Here is a 13,470-nt window from a genome sequence, read left to right as displayed (position 1 = left end):
AATTGGCATGTTATTGGGCATTGGATCCAGGAGCTAAACTCCTTTAGCTGTCAAGTATAGGCCACTCTGAGGCTGTGTTTCTGCAGGGACTCCATAAGCTGCTCCTTCCTCTTCCTTCTTCTCAAAAATCAATAATATGTGTCTTTAGATGAAGTTCCAGGTGCCTTAAAGTGATTTGGCAGAGGCCCACCCAGCATCACAAAAATCACACTCAAGGCACACTCACATGCAGTCTCTCCTCCCTAGTTTATCCCTTCAGCTGACATTTTTGAGTGCCTACTATGTGCCAGCCGCTACAAGGAAATAGTTGTGAATACAGCATAGGAAGCAGAGAGTGAAACACTAGCCATGATAGCCAGCATTTAATATAGCCTACTATTTTGTTGCCAGGGGTAAGTGCATTATCACATTCAAGCCATAGAACCACACTTTGTGGAAGGACTAGAATTAACCACATCTCATAGGGGAAGAGACAGGCTCAGCAAGGGAACTGAGTACATTGGGAATGGGCATAGGGCCTGGAACAGCCCTGCCTGATACCAAAGATACACACTGGCTCTCCATGAGTTGTGTATACAACAAGGAGGCCCACCTAGTCTGAGTCAAGAAAGGTCTCCCCTGGCCAAAGAAGGAAGTCAGTGCACTGGACAACAGAAAGGACAACATGTGGAAAGTCATGACACAAGAGTGGAAAGCATGGTTGAGGATGCCAAGACATGGCTTATGCATAGAACAGTGGGCCACAGGGAGGGCAAGGTGAGCATAGGCCTGATTTGCTTTATTTACTTTGGGATCATAAGTTCTTGGGAGCTTCAGTGGGGAAGTGACAGGTTCAGATTTGCTGGCTGTTGCTGGAAAGATTAAAGGGAAGCAAGAACACCCGCTAGGAGGCTGTTTAGAGCAACCCAGGCAAGTTAGTGGCAAAGAAGAAAAGAGAAGGGAATGGCATCAAGAGAAGCCAGCAATCAGAAGTAACGGGACTTGACTGACTAGACTTCTGGAGGTTGAGGCCAGGATGACTCTCTGGGTTAAGCATGCAGGCAAAGGGTGCACCAATTCCAAAGACAGGCCACACTGGAAAAGGAGTGGATGTGGGAGAAAAGTTGAGCACCATTTGGGACATGTTGAGTTTGAGTTGCATGAAGATACTTATTGCCATCTTGACAATAGTATGTCTTCTGTTCCATGAACATAGGATGTCTTTCCATTTATTTAGGTCCTCTTTCATTTCTTTCAACAATGTTTTATTTTTTGTACTCAAGTTTTGCACTTCTTTTGTTAGATTTATTCCTAGGTATTTTATTCTTTTTGATGCTATTATAAATGGAGTTGTTTTCTTTGTCAACTTTGCTGAACTCATTGATTAGTTCTAATAGTTTTTAAGTGTATTCCTTGAGATTTTCCATGTACGAGATCATGTAGTCTGCAAAAAGAGATAGTTTACTTTTTTCTTTCTAATCTGGATGCTTTTCATTTCATTTTCTTCCCTAATTGCTTTGGCTAGAATCTTCAGTACAGTGTTGAATAGAAGTAGTGAGAGCAGATATCCTGATCTTAGGGGGAACTCATCCAGGCTCTCAGAATTGAGAATGATATTAGCGATGACTTTTTGCAGATGTTCCCTTCTATTCCTAGTTTGGATTTTTTTTTTTTTTTTTTTTTTTTTTTTTTAGAAATGGGTATTGGATTTCATCAAATGCTTTTTCTGCATCTATTAAGATGTTTATGTGATTTCTGTCCTTATTGTAGTTATGTGTTACATTGATTCATTTTCATATGTTAAACCAACCTTGCATTCCTGGAATAAATTCCAGTTCATCATGGTGTATAATGCTTTTTTAGTGTGGCTGGATTTGGTTTGCTGATATTTTGTTGAGTTTTTAGGTCTATATTCATGAAGGATATTGGTCTATAATTTTATTTTCTTGTAATGTTTTTGTCTGGTTTGGGTATGGGGTAAAATTAGCTTCATAGAACGAGTTGGGAAGTGTCCCTTCCTCTTCTGTTTCTCAGAACAGTTTGTGAAGGATTGGCGTTAACTCTTGCCTGGAGACATTTAAGGATAGATGTTAAGTTGGATAGAAGGGTTCAGAACTTAGGAGAGAGGCTGGGGCTGCAGGCCCAGATTTGGGGGAGACAAGGCAGTGGGCAAGCCTAGCTAAGAAGAGAACCTGGTAGAGAAGGCCCATACCAGGAAGGTGAGATTGTGTGGCAGAGTGGGAGGAGAGCAGGCCTAGACAAAGCTGTGAGAAATGCCAACACTACTGGTCACGTAGAGAAAGGGAGTTTTATAAAGGAGACCAAAGAGAGCACAGCCAGAGCCTTGGAAGGAGGCCCAAGATAGCTGCTACAGGAAGGGAGTATCCACACCTGGGCCACAGCGTGGATCAAACACAAAGAGCACAGGGTGTTGGCAGCAAGGCAGTCAGTGACCCTGGCCAGAGCTGCCATGGGTTGAGGTGGGAAGGGGACATGAAGAAGTGGGGTCCTCAAGCACCTGTTTTGCTGAAGGAGAAAAGGTTTCCTCCTATGGGGCCGGTTTTGAGAATGAGACTTACCCGAAACCCCAGATGGGCTCAGCAGCCAGTCCCTTTTAGAACAAGAGCACCTACTTGGGCTAATCCTCTAATTCCAGGGACACAAACTTCTCTGTTGCTTCTAGGAAAGTGAAAGCCCCAGTCACTGAAAGAACTATAAGAAGGTGCTCACTTGAGGACTCTGGTTCTGCTGATAACGTTTATTCTGGGAGAAGTGGGCATTCCATGAGCCTGGGAAGTTCTGTCCCATAGGAAATATGGTTGCAGGTTGGCGCTATAATGAGGAAAGCCTCGTTTGAGTCAGGGAGCCTCAAAAAGCTCCCCTGAAGCTAAGCTCCCCTCCTGAAGCTTCTAGAACAGAGGTCAGAACTGGCTTGAGAACCATCATCCTGCCAGACCAGGCAGGGAAGGCTGGAGGAGATTAAAGGGTTCCCAAGCCTCATACTCTCCACAGCCTGGCTTCTCCTCCAACCCCTTCAAGCTCTCCAGCTTCATTTGCCAGTTTCACTTGGGGGAGAAGAGAGGCAAGTGGAGACAGGTGGAGGCCCAAGTGGAAGGCTGGACAGAGGGCTGCTGTGGGGCTGGGGTATGGTTGGCATAGGCCAGCTGGGAGTTTACTCTTAAGACTTCTTGTTTCTCGGGGAAGATATCTGTCCTGGGCGTGCATCTCTAGGGGGCCTCATACAACTCACATTCCCCCTGAAAGAGCCCACATAGGCTGGCACTGTGACCTTCCCTCCTGACACCCATTGTGAGAAGGGGGAAGAACTGGCTGAACAGGGCAGTATCCAGCCACACCTAAGGGCCTGGTCACTCAAATGTCTGAAACTTGGGTTGTGCCAGATCCAACTGTCTTTCTTCTCCCAATCCAACTCCTGCCCCTCCCTGTCTCTGGAGGGCCTAGCCCTGCTGTCTACCTTCTGTGGGGACTCTTGGCCCCAGCAGAGAGCCAGAATGCCACCCTCCCATCCCTGGGCATTGGACTTAGCCCATGCCTCCTTGCCTGGCCACCCTGACCCAGTCCTTTGAGGCCGGGTGTTTCCCCTTTGCAGGAAATGGAAGATGTGACCACACTCCAGGAATATAAAGTGCCATTCAGACGCAAGATAAAGAGATTCAGCCCATTTATTCAGGCATGCAGCTTATCAGATCTGGCCCAGTAAAAGGCTCAGGGTTTCCACTCAATGACTTTGACGGCGATCTGTGCTGCCCGCCGCACGGCCTCACTGGTGTCATCCTCCAGGACACGGAAGACGGGCACACGAGATTGCAGAAACTTGCGGCCCTCGGGGGCCTCAGCCAGCATGGTGAGGGCCTTGGTGGCATTCAACCGTGCCTTGCTCAAGGATGAGCCAAGCAGGCTCAGGAGCGGGTGGATGGCTTCTGTGTCCAGGGCAGCATACTTTCCTGTGGGCCACCAACACCACGCGTTCCTCAGGGGGCCTCCTCTCACCCCAGCCCAATCCTGGCATCTGGCCTCAGGGGAGGTGCCATTCCTCACTCCCTCGAAGGCCTAGCATCTTCCTTTGCCTCCCACCTTGCCCTCTTCATCTCCTGCCCCTCCAGCCCCTCAACTGGCTTCTCCCCAACCACCCTGATGCCTCTCCGGCAATCCAATTTTCACAAGGAAACACAAAAAGTAAAACCCAATTGTTGATTTATGTGGCAAATGCTTCTTGAGCACCTACTCTGTGTCAGGCACAAAAACTCACATAGTTCTCTCCCTCTTGGTGCTTACAGTCTAGTGGTGGGCACAGACATTAATGTGTAAAGAAGACATTGCTCCTTAACCTTCACCACCTCCCCGCTGTCCTGGCCTGCTAAAAGGCCAGATGGTTGCCCCCTGCCTCCCATCCTTCCTGCTATGCTTAATGTACTCTTCTCTTTTCTTTTTTTTTAATTTTTTAATGTTTATTTATTTTTGAGAGAGAGAGAGAGACAGAGAGAGAGACAGAGCACGAGCAGGGGAGGAGCAGAGAGAGAGAGGGAGACACAGAATCTGAAACAGGCTCCAGGTTCTGAGCTGTCAGCACAGAGCCCGACACGGAGCTCAAACTCACAAACCGTGAGATCGTGACCTGAGCCGAAGCCGGACGCTCAACCAACTAAGCCACCCAGGCACCCCATTGTACTCTTCTCTTAATGCTGGGACCTGTCCAGCTACCTTCCACCGTGCTGACTCCCACTGTCCCTTGGATCAACACCCATGCCCCTCCCAGAGGAGGCTCAGCCCCTGCCCTGGGCCACCACATGCCATGCTTCTCTTCTATATCATCAACCCTCTGCCACTCCCACCAATGTTCACCAGAGGCTGAGATGTCCAGGTCCCCACCACCAAGCACAGGGCCTGGCACATGGCAGGGGCTTGGGGACCCTTGGCTGGAGTGCCAGCTTTGTGAAAAGTGGCCCCACATCCCTAGGTTCTAGCTGTTACCTGGGCCCACCATGAGCCCTCCGGCCCTCCAAGAACTCCCACAGGAAGCCCAAATGAGACACAGCACTGAGGACGCCCAAGAAATAAATGTGCTGGGGGGAGCCCCTGCCCTGGTGGTCAGCATCCTCACTGCATAATCGAAAGGAGGCTGTGGCTCCAGGAAGGCCCCAACCTCTCCTCCTCTGGTATGTCTCAAATTCCACCATTAGGGTCTAGTGGGGAATGGCTGAGAGGCCAATTCTGGGGGGCTTTACAGCATGCTGATTGAGAGTCAGACCCAGTCAGTCCTCTATGGAACACCAAGAGAGCACGGGGCATAGGGCTGGTACAGGCAATTGTGAGCATGGGGAAGGACAGACAGCTTTCAGAGGTCAAGTGGGATTACCCACCCTGGCCTCCAGGTGGGGAAACCAGCCCAGTAGCTCCTGTTAGCCCAGGGTTGGATAACTTAACATGGAAGCCTGACTGGCTGGGGTTCCCCAGGTGGGAGAGGTAATCTCATACTCTTATTTGCTGCCTACCCCACCCATTGAAAAAAGTAATTTTGATTAAAAAAAAAAAAACACCATGAAGGGGTACCTGGGTGGCTCAGTCAGTTAAGCGTCGACTTCGGCTCAAGTCATGATCTCACAGTTTATGAGTTCGAGCCCCACATCGGGTTCTGTACTCTTCTCTGACAGAACCTGGAGCCTGCTTCAGATTCTGTGTCTCCCTCTCTCTCTGCCCCTGTCCCACTCACTCTCTGTTTCTGTCCCTCTCTCTCTCTCAAAAATAAATAAAGATTTAAAAAAAATTTTTAAAAACCCATGAAAGCAAGGCTCCAGTTGTTTGCCTAGGGCTCAAGATAACCAAATCAAGGACGGCAAACGACATAATTAATCCCAGAATCCAGGCTTACAAGCGTCCTGGGTTGGAGGTGGGAATTCCAGTCCCAGGGAACAGCCTGGCAGGAGGGGACAGAGGTCCTAATGGGAGTGACCAGGAGGGACTACAGGTAGGTGGCCCACTGTGGCCAGGAAGAAGAAGGAGGGTGGAGCCTCGGGCCCAAACTTGAAAGGACTTCAACAACAGGCCGGGAAAGTATTTTGGTGGGGCAGGGAGGGGACAGTAGGATGCTGAGCACAAAACGAGAGTTCTGGAAAGCCTGCAGGGACAGCCAGCATGCTGGAGGCTGCAGTGACCCCCCACTGCCCAGTAAGCTCCACCACCTATACAGGGGATGCACCTGGCCAGCAAGCTGCCTCACCTTGAGTTGTCACCGTGGCATACATGAGGGCCCCAGCGGCATTGGCCTGCACCTCCTCCACCTTGTCCTTCAGCAGGTGCACCAGGATGGGGATGACGTCATGCTGCCACACCTGGTTCTTGCCCTCCAGAGGGATGCTAGACCAGAGAGGGAACAACTATGTGGCTTCACTTTTGCAAGAGGAGGTGAGCAGGGCCCAGGACCACCCCAGGGGACACCAGAAAGACTTGTGTTGGGACTATCCCTGGTGGTCCAGGCTTAGCCAATGGGTACCAAGGCACCAGGGAGCACAGATTTGGGTCTCACCCCCCACACTCAGACAACCTGGGAGCATGGCCTGTGGCCACTGAAGGCAAAACCACAGAGGAGCCAGGGTGGGGTGGGTGATGGAGATTTGTCCTAAGGTATCACATGAAAAAAAAAAAACAGACCTGTTCCCCCCAGCTCCAAAATGGGGAGCAGCAGGACCCAGGGGTGCAAACCACAGGGACACTCATTTTGACTCCATGTAAGAGCCAGAGCTACCAGGGATGGGCTCAGCCACACAAATAGCAGCAAGCTGCCAGGGAGACACCGGTAGAGAGCCACCCTCAGGAGAGAGGATGCTGTAAGTCACTTCTAATCCTGGCACTGTACAAAGCTGTGAAAATGTACATGATGGACTCCCCATGAGCTCCCCTTGGGAGCTTGATCAAAGATGCAGAGTCCTGAGGCCCGCCTGCAGGGGTCCCATGTGTTCATTCATTCCCACAGCCAGGGCTGCCCGAGTACCTTGCAGGCCCTGGGGCCAGATGCTGAGGCCAGAGCAGGGTTGCTCCAGCTCAGCACCACTGATGTTGGGGCTGGATGGTTCTTGTGTCCCTTGCATTGTGGGATGCTCAACAGCATCCCTGGCTTCTACCCCCTCAATGCCAGGAGTGCCCCTTCTCCCCAACATTGGAACAACTAAAAATGTCTCCAGATAGTGCTGCCTGTCTCCTAGGGGACCAAAGCTCCCCCTGTTTTGAACCCCTAGTCCCAAGCGGCAAACAGAGCAAAGCCCTGTCCTCAGGAACTCCCCTTGGGGGTGACACACAAAACAGGAGGGAATAGTGCAAAGCACATGCAGGCTGGTGGAGGCTGCCAGTTTCCAGAGCAGGTATGGTCCTTAGAGGCTTCCCTGGAAGGGGACCTCTGAGCAAAGAGCAGATGGTGATGGGCGTGGGGTGGGGCCCCAGAATCTCCATATTCATAAGCTCCCAGGGGTCTGGATCAAGGGCCACACTTGTAGAAACGATGGCCTGGGTTTCTAGAGAGAATCCCAGATGGAGGGAAAGCCAGGCCTCAGGGAGGCAAGAGGTGTCAGGATGAAGGCAGGTGGCCATATCTAAGGCATGGACTTGGGGGGGACGAGGGACCACCCATCCTTGGGGAACATCTCTGTCCAGGCTCACACGCTGCCTCCCTACCGCCCTTCCTCCCAGCTCTGAGGCTTTGTGCTCCCTCAGGCTCCAGGCCAGGATTTAGACTATGATTCTGTGTAACCCTGGGTCCCCTGTGCCTTCATTTCCTTACTTATAAACGGAGATACTCACCTTCCTTGGAGGAATGTCTAAATGTGCGGTCTGTAGGTAATGCCGGGCACATAGGGAACACTCAGTGACCCCTGTCACCACCAGTTCTCCTGTGCTTGCCCTCCTCAGAGGGAGGGGGTAAAAAACCATCTCATGCTCCCCAGGACTGGGGGCTTCCTGGGACACAGGACTGTGAGTGCTAAACCTAGGACACCCTCAGGCCAACAGGGCTGTGGCCACCCCAGGGGAGAGGGTCCTTCTCCCCCAGGGCACAAGCAGGCCAGGGGAAGCAGGCCCTGAGGTGGGCTCCCTGGACCTCCAGGGCAGGCTGGCTTGCTGCAGGGCTGGGGGCAGCTCAGTTGCCTTTTCTGAGCCTCAGCAGAAGCCCCAGGGCCGGCCACTCCCACCCTCCCTGCTCCATCCACTCGGGCCAGGCTCACCTGACCGCAATGAGTGTGCGGGCAGCTTTGCTGCGAATGTCATCATTGGTGCTAAGGAGCTTCTGCTTCAGGAAGGGCACCACGTGGCTACCCAGCGCCTCGGTGGCATCCTCCATCAGGCAGGCCGCCAGTGTGTCCAAGAGGAGCCCCTGGATCTCTTCCTCCTCCCTCTGCAGCTTCCACACGAGTGAGGGGATCAGGCCACTGTTGACAATGCCCTGGGCTCCTGCAGAACAGGAAAGGGCACTGAGTGTGGGCCAGCCCCCCTTACCCGTTCTGGGCAGCAAGCAGGAGCCAGGAAAGTTCTGCAGAGCTGGTGGGGCAGGGGAGGTTTGCAAATGCCTCTGGCTCCTGGGCCCCTGAGCAGCTAGCAGGAGGCTATGGATGACAAGCCAGAGTGGGAACCACACAGCCCTGGAGAACCCCCAAAGGTGCCAGCCTTGTTGTCACCTGTAACTGGGGGGACATCAGTTACAGGCGTTCAACAGGTGTTCAGTAGCCTGAGAAGCAGCGGCCATCCTGTGTAAGCACAACAGCCATCCCTGCATGGCCAGGCATAGAAGCTTCCCTCCCTTCCCCACCCTGCACCAGAAGGAAGAAGGGGGACCACCCAAACCCCTCCTTCCCACTTGAAACCTCTCTAAGCTGCTGGAAACCCCAGACCAGTCTGGCCAGCCCTTGGGGAAAGGGAAAAGAGCTTGCAATCAAGTCTGAGGTAGAAGCTAACAGGCTGGCATCTTATATACAAAAAGAGCTGTGCCTCCAACCCAAGATGACAGGAAGTCCATGAACTCTGGCCAAGGAGGTCTAAAAAAGCCCCCTCAGAAAGGGGAACTCCACATGGCAGCATGGCTGGGGCACTGGGGCTGGAAGAAGCGGTGTGGTGAGCCTCCCCAAGGATGGACTCCACTTCCCTCCTTCCAGCTAGCTCCTCCTCCCTCCGGCAGATGTCTGGAGGGGAACCTGGAACCAGCCCGGGCGGCACCCCCAAGGAGCCTAACTCCCATGTGCCCAGAATTGCTCCCATAGCAGCCATTACTGGGAAGTGAGCAGGGCACTGATGGAAGGGCAGCCCACACTTCCCAGCCCACCTCCCAGCCCTCTTCCTGGCCTCCCCAGTGGCCCACACCACCCACCAAGAAGCCATATATAGCCCCCATGGAGGTGGCCACCAGCAACACCTCTCTCTTCCGCCTCCCCAGAAACCCTCTAATTTGCTCTAGAGAGACAAATAAACAGGTTAATTAGCCGAAAGGTCTCTAAGTGCCAATTAGCACCAGGGATTTCCTCTTTGAAGACATCACCCCAGCCTTCCTCCCTCACTTCCTGAGGATGTCAAATGGCAGGTGCCCCCAGGGTGAGGGGGCGGAGAGGCACAGATGCGTGTCCAGTGGCTCCTAGTTCCCCGGCCAGGTTCTCACTGGGGTGTCATGATGGAAGAAGTAGGTCTGCCCTATTTGTTCTCAGGGCATTCATGATACAGGAAAAGCAGTTTCCCATTGCTTTAAGAGGACTAGGCTTTTTGGGGCGCCTGGGTGGCTCAGTTGGTTAACTTTCCAACTCTTGATTTCAGCTCAGGTCATGATCTCACAGTTCGTGAGATGGAGCCCCGCGTCGGGCTCTGTGCTGACAGTACGGGATCTGCTTGAGATTCTCTCTCTCGACCCCTCCCCCACTTGCATGTATGCTCTCTCTCAAAATAAATACACATTTTTTTTTTTAAAAAAGAGTACTAGGCTTTTTAAGATTTAATACACACGGATTTCCAAAAGTGCCTAGCTTGTACTCCTAAATATATCCAGCTGTGTGACTTTAGACAAGTTACTTAACTTCTCTGAGCCTGGTTTCCTCATTATTGAAACCAGCCTAGCTGGCAAGGAGTTGTGCAATGCCAATGGGTAGTGGGTGGGAACATGCTCTCTGTAAGGGACTATCATCATAAGCCCAAAACAGCTGGGCCTAGCATAATAAGGGACTCCACCATCACTGAGATCCACTAGAGGAGTGTGATACAAAAACAAAAGCTGCAGTCCCTGCCCTGCAGGAACACAGCCTCTGTCTCTCCCCTTCAGCCTCACCCTCCCCATCAGGGCACTGCCAGACCACACACCTGGACTGCTCCAGGTCCATTTCCCACCTGCCATTTCCCAGGCACCTGCCCACAGGCTCCCTACCTGCCCCAGCCCTGGGTCCAACTCAGACACAACGTGACCCAGACAGCCCCTTCCTAGCTCACCATGGGGAGGTAACATTCGATATTTCAAGGATTTGGCTGGCTGGAAAGATTTTGCATAGAGGAAGAAAGTTCCTAGCTGGGGGACACCCAAGCAAAGGGCTGGGGATGAGGAATTTGTGCATCATCCCAATTTGTGCATCATCCCAAGTGAGGCCTGACTGGGGCCTCACTTGCACCTAGGCTTTCCAGGGACCCTCTCCTCCCAAAGGTGTTGTTGGGCACAGGCGGGGGCCAGGGGGGAGGGGGAAGGGCAGAGGAAGACAGTCCAAGTCCAACTGTTAGAGGTGATCACCTCCACTGCTCCCTCCCTTGGTGAGGAAACCAAGGCCCAGAGTGGCAACTCAAGTGCCCAAGATCACACAGCAGACAGGGGCAAAGCCAGGGCCCCAGGCATTTGTCTTGGGCTTCTGCTCCTAGAAATGCTGAGCACTGGGACCCCAGTTCATTCTGAGACAGAGGGAGAAGATTAAAAATAAAACGCGTGCCGGGTGTGTCTCTCTCTGCTCGTTCACTTTGCTTTTCAGCTAAAAGGAGAGTTGCAGGCCTGGCTATTTATAACTAACCCAGATCTGCAACGGCTTGTTCAAGTTGGGGCTGGGGGGGTTGCACAGACCCCAAGGAAATAAACTGGAGAAACCCACTCAGCCCCGCCACAGCCTGAGAGTCAGCCAGAGGGGCTTGGGAGAGCAGGTCAAGCCGGGAGAAGAGCCAGACAGGAGGGTGCTGTTGCCTGCATCCAGAGACTAGCAAGATGCCACCACCCCCATCTTCGGGTAGTGGGGAGACCAATGGCACAATCTGCCCGGGACCAGTCATGACGAGACAGGTTCATACTCACATAGATGAGGAGTTCCAGCATCCTAGGCACTCTGGGCGTGCAGGAAGGTAGGCCCAGGGGAGCTGGGCCTCATGGGGCAGAAGGGCAAAGGCACGAGGCATGGGTGTATTTGGGGAGGGCCCCCGGTCTGGCATGGCTGGTGTGCCAGGACGGATTCAGTGACTGATGAGCCAGAAAGCTCCACCAGTTGCTCTGGAACTGAAGGGACATGATGCCCAGGCACGGAATGCTCTGTGACTGAGTTTTGGTCATTTTCTGGAGATAGGTTGATACCACTTGGAGAGGCCACTCCTCAGCCATCTGTCCCTGCAGGATTGGTGAAGTCCAAGGCTTAATCACTAGGGCCCCCTTCCTCTTTTCACCACAGAGCCCCAAGCTGTTATCTCTTGGTCCTGTTTTCCTGGCTAGGAAGGACTGAGGATGGGGCACCAGCCCCAGCCCCCAGGCCATCTGCACCTCAGGGGGACCCACCTGTCCAGTGTTAGCCTCATGTGGCCCCCATGCCTTGAACTGCTGGCACACTGACCCCCAACTGTGCCCACCTTTGTTCATGAGGACACATCCCTGTCCTTAGCTTACTGGGCCTCTCAATAGCATATGATGTGGCTGACCCCATCTTACCTCTCAAGACACTTTTCCTGAGGCTCCAGGACCCTCTACTTGCTGGTTTCCCGGCTACCTCTCCCACTGGTCCTTCATGTGCTTAGCAAGCACCACCCTTCCTCCAGCACCTCTTCTCATGGGGGCCTCTTCCTTGGCCCCCACCCTCCCCACTCTGCCCCCCCCTGCCAGGGCCAGCTCTTTGTCATGGCTGCAGCCACCACATGGCCCTCTCCTGACACACTCTGTCGCTCAGTGATCCTGCAGCCCTATGCTGAACTCAGCTTCATGCAGAATCTCTGCTTTCTTATTTTCTCTGGGATGAATAGTTGACATTTTTGTTATTTGATTCTGCATATTAAGACAACCTACACCATCTCAGGTGCCTGGGTGGCTCAGTCAGTTAAGCGTCTCTTGGTTTCGGTTCAGATCATGATCTCAGGATCATAGGATTGAGCCTCACATCAGGCTCCACGCTGGGTGTGGAGCCTGCTTGAGATTTCTCTCTCTCCCTCTACTGCTTGTTCTCTCTCTCTCTCTCTCTCTCTCTCTCTCTCTCTCAAAAAAAAAAAAAAATGGGGGCACCTGGGTGGCTCAGTAGGTTGAGCATCTGGCTCTTGGCTTCAGCTCAGATCATGATGTCACGGTTTGTGGGTTCAAGCCCCACACCTGGCCCTGCACTGACAGTGAGGAGCCTGATTGGGATTCTTTCTCTCCCTCTCTCTCAGCCCTTCCCCTGCTCATGCTCTCTCTTTCTCTCTCAAAATAAATAAATACACTTAAAACAATTTTTTTAAAAAATAAAGACATTAAAAGCTAGAGGCACCTGGGTGGCACAATTGAGTGTCCGACTCTTAATTTCAGTTCAGTCACGATCCCAGGATCATGGGATCGAGCCCTGCATTGGGCTTTATGCTGAGCATGGAGCCTACTTAAGATTCCCCTCCTCTCTCTGCCCCGCTCCCCAACTCATGCTCTTTCTAAATAAAATAAATGAATAAACAAAAATTAAAAATTAAAATAAAATAAAAAGCTAATCTTAAAACTCTCCAGTGGTTCTTAGGTCAACATCCCCAATCTTGCATAAGGGCCCCTGGCCCGGTTCAACTGTCCCCAGCTCCACTCCAGCTTTGTATTCTGGCACCCATACTTGCTTGCTGGCTCCAGCCATGCTGGTCTCCCATGGGTTCCTCCAATCATCATAGCTCCTTCACATCCAGCACATCCCCCACCTTGGAACATGCTTCTCTCCTGTCCCAGGTCACAGGCCACCTCCATTCTGCTGTCCCAGTGCCCAGTTCTCCCCCTGCATGTGTGCCCAGGGTTCTGGGGAGGGCTCTCCTCCATGAGGCAAGAGTAATGGTGGATTACTCCCCACAGACAGGAAGGTCCACAGGCAGGGTCGGGCCTGTCTAAATCCCAGAACTGTGTCTGTGCAGAGGAGGTCATCAACAAATAATTGCTGTATGAAGGGTTACAATCATTAGTGGCCCCTAGGGTCAGGTGAGGGAGGTAGCAGCCAGCTCCACTGGGCTGCTTCATGGGCTAGCTCCGATCTTATGCCCGGACTGCTGTAGAGGGTCATC

At 52.4% G+C, this 13,470-nt stretch overlaps 1 protein-coding gene across 2 annotated transcripts in view; it reads right to left on the bottom strand.

The window, feature by feature from the left end:
- Positions 1 to 13,470, bottom strand: part of RSPH14 (radial spoke head 14 homolog) — a 99,274-nt gene that overhangs the window by 16,364 nt on the left and 69,440 nt on the right. The window contains exons 5-7 of one of the 2 annotated variants that reach the window (XM_060612590.2): positions 8,211 to 8,436; positions 6,218 to 6,354; positions 3,645 to 3,944 (exon numbers count right to left, since the gene is read on the bottom strand). In XM_060612590.2, coding sequence (XP_060468573.1) covers positions 3,706 to 3,944; positions 6,218 to 6,354; positions 8,211 to 8,436 — 602 coding nt within the window. In that variant the 3' untranslated portion in view covers positions 3,645 to 3,705. Of the gene's footprint in view, positions 1 to 3,644; positions 3,945 to 6,217; positions 6,355 to 8,210; positions 8,437 to 13,470 lie in introns of those variants that run through there. The other variant, XM_078435665.2, reaches the window with a different exon arrangement.

Source organism: Panthera onca, chromosome D3, assembly GCF_046562875.1.
Source record: "Panthera onca isolate mPanOnc1 chromosome D3, mPanOnc1 haplotype 2, whole genome shotgun sequence".
Classification (NCBI taxonomy): Eukaryota; Metazoa; Chordata; class Mammalia; order Carnivora; family Felidae; genus Panthera; species Panthera onca.
This window is presented reverse-complemented; position numbering and strand designations above follow the sequence as displayed.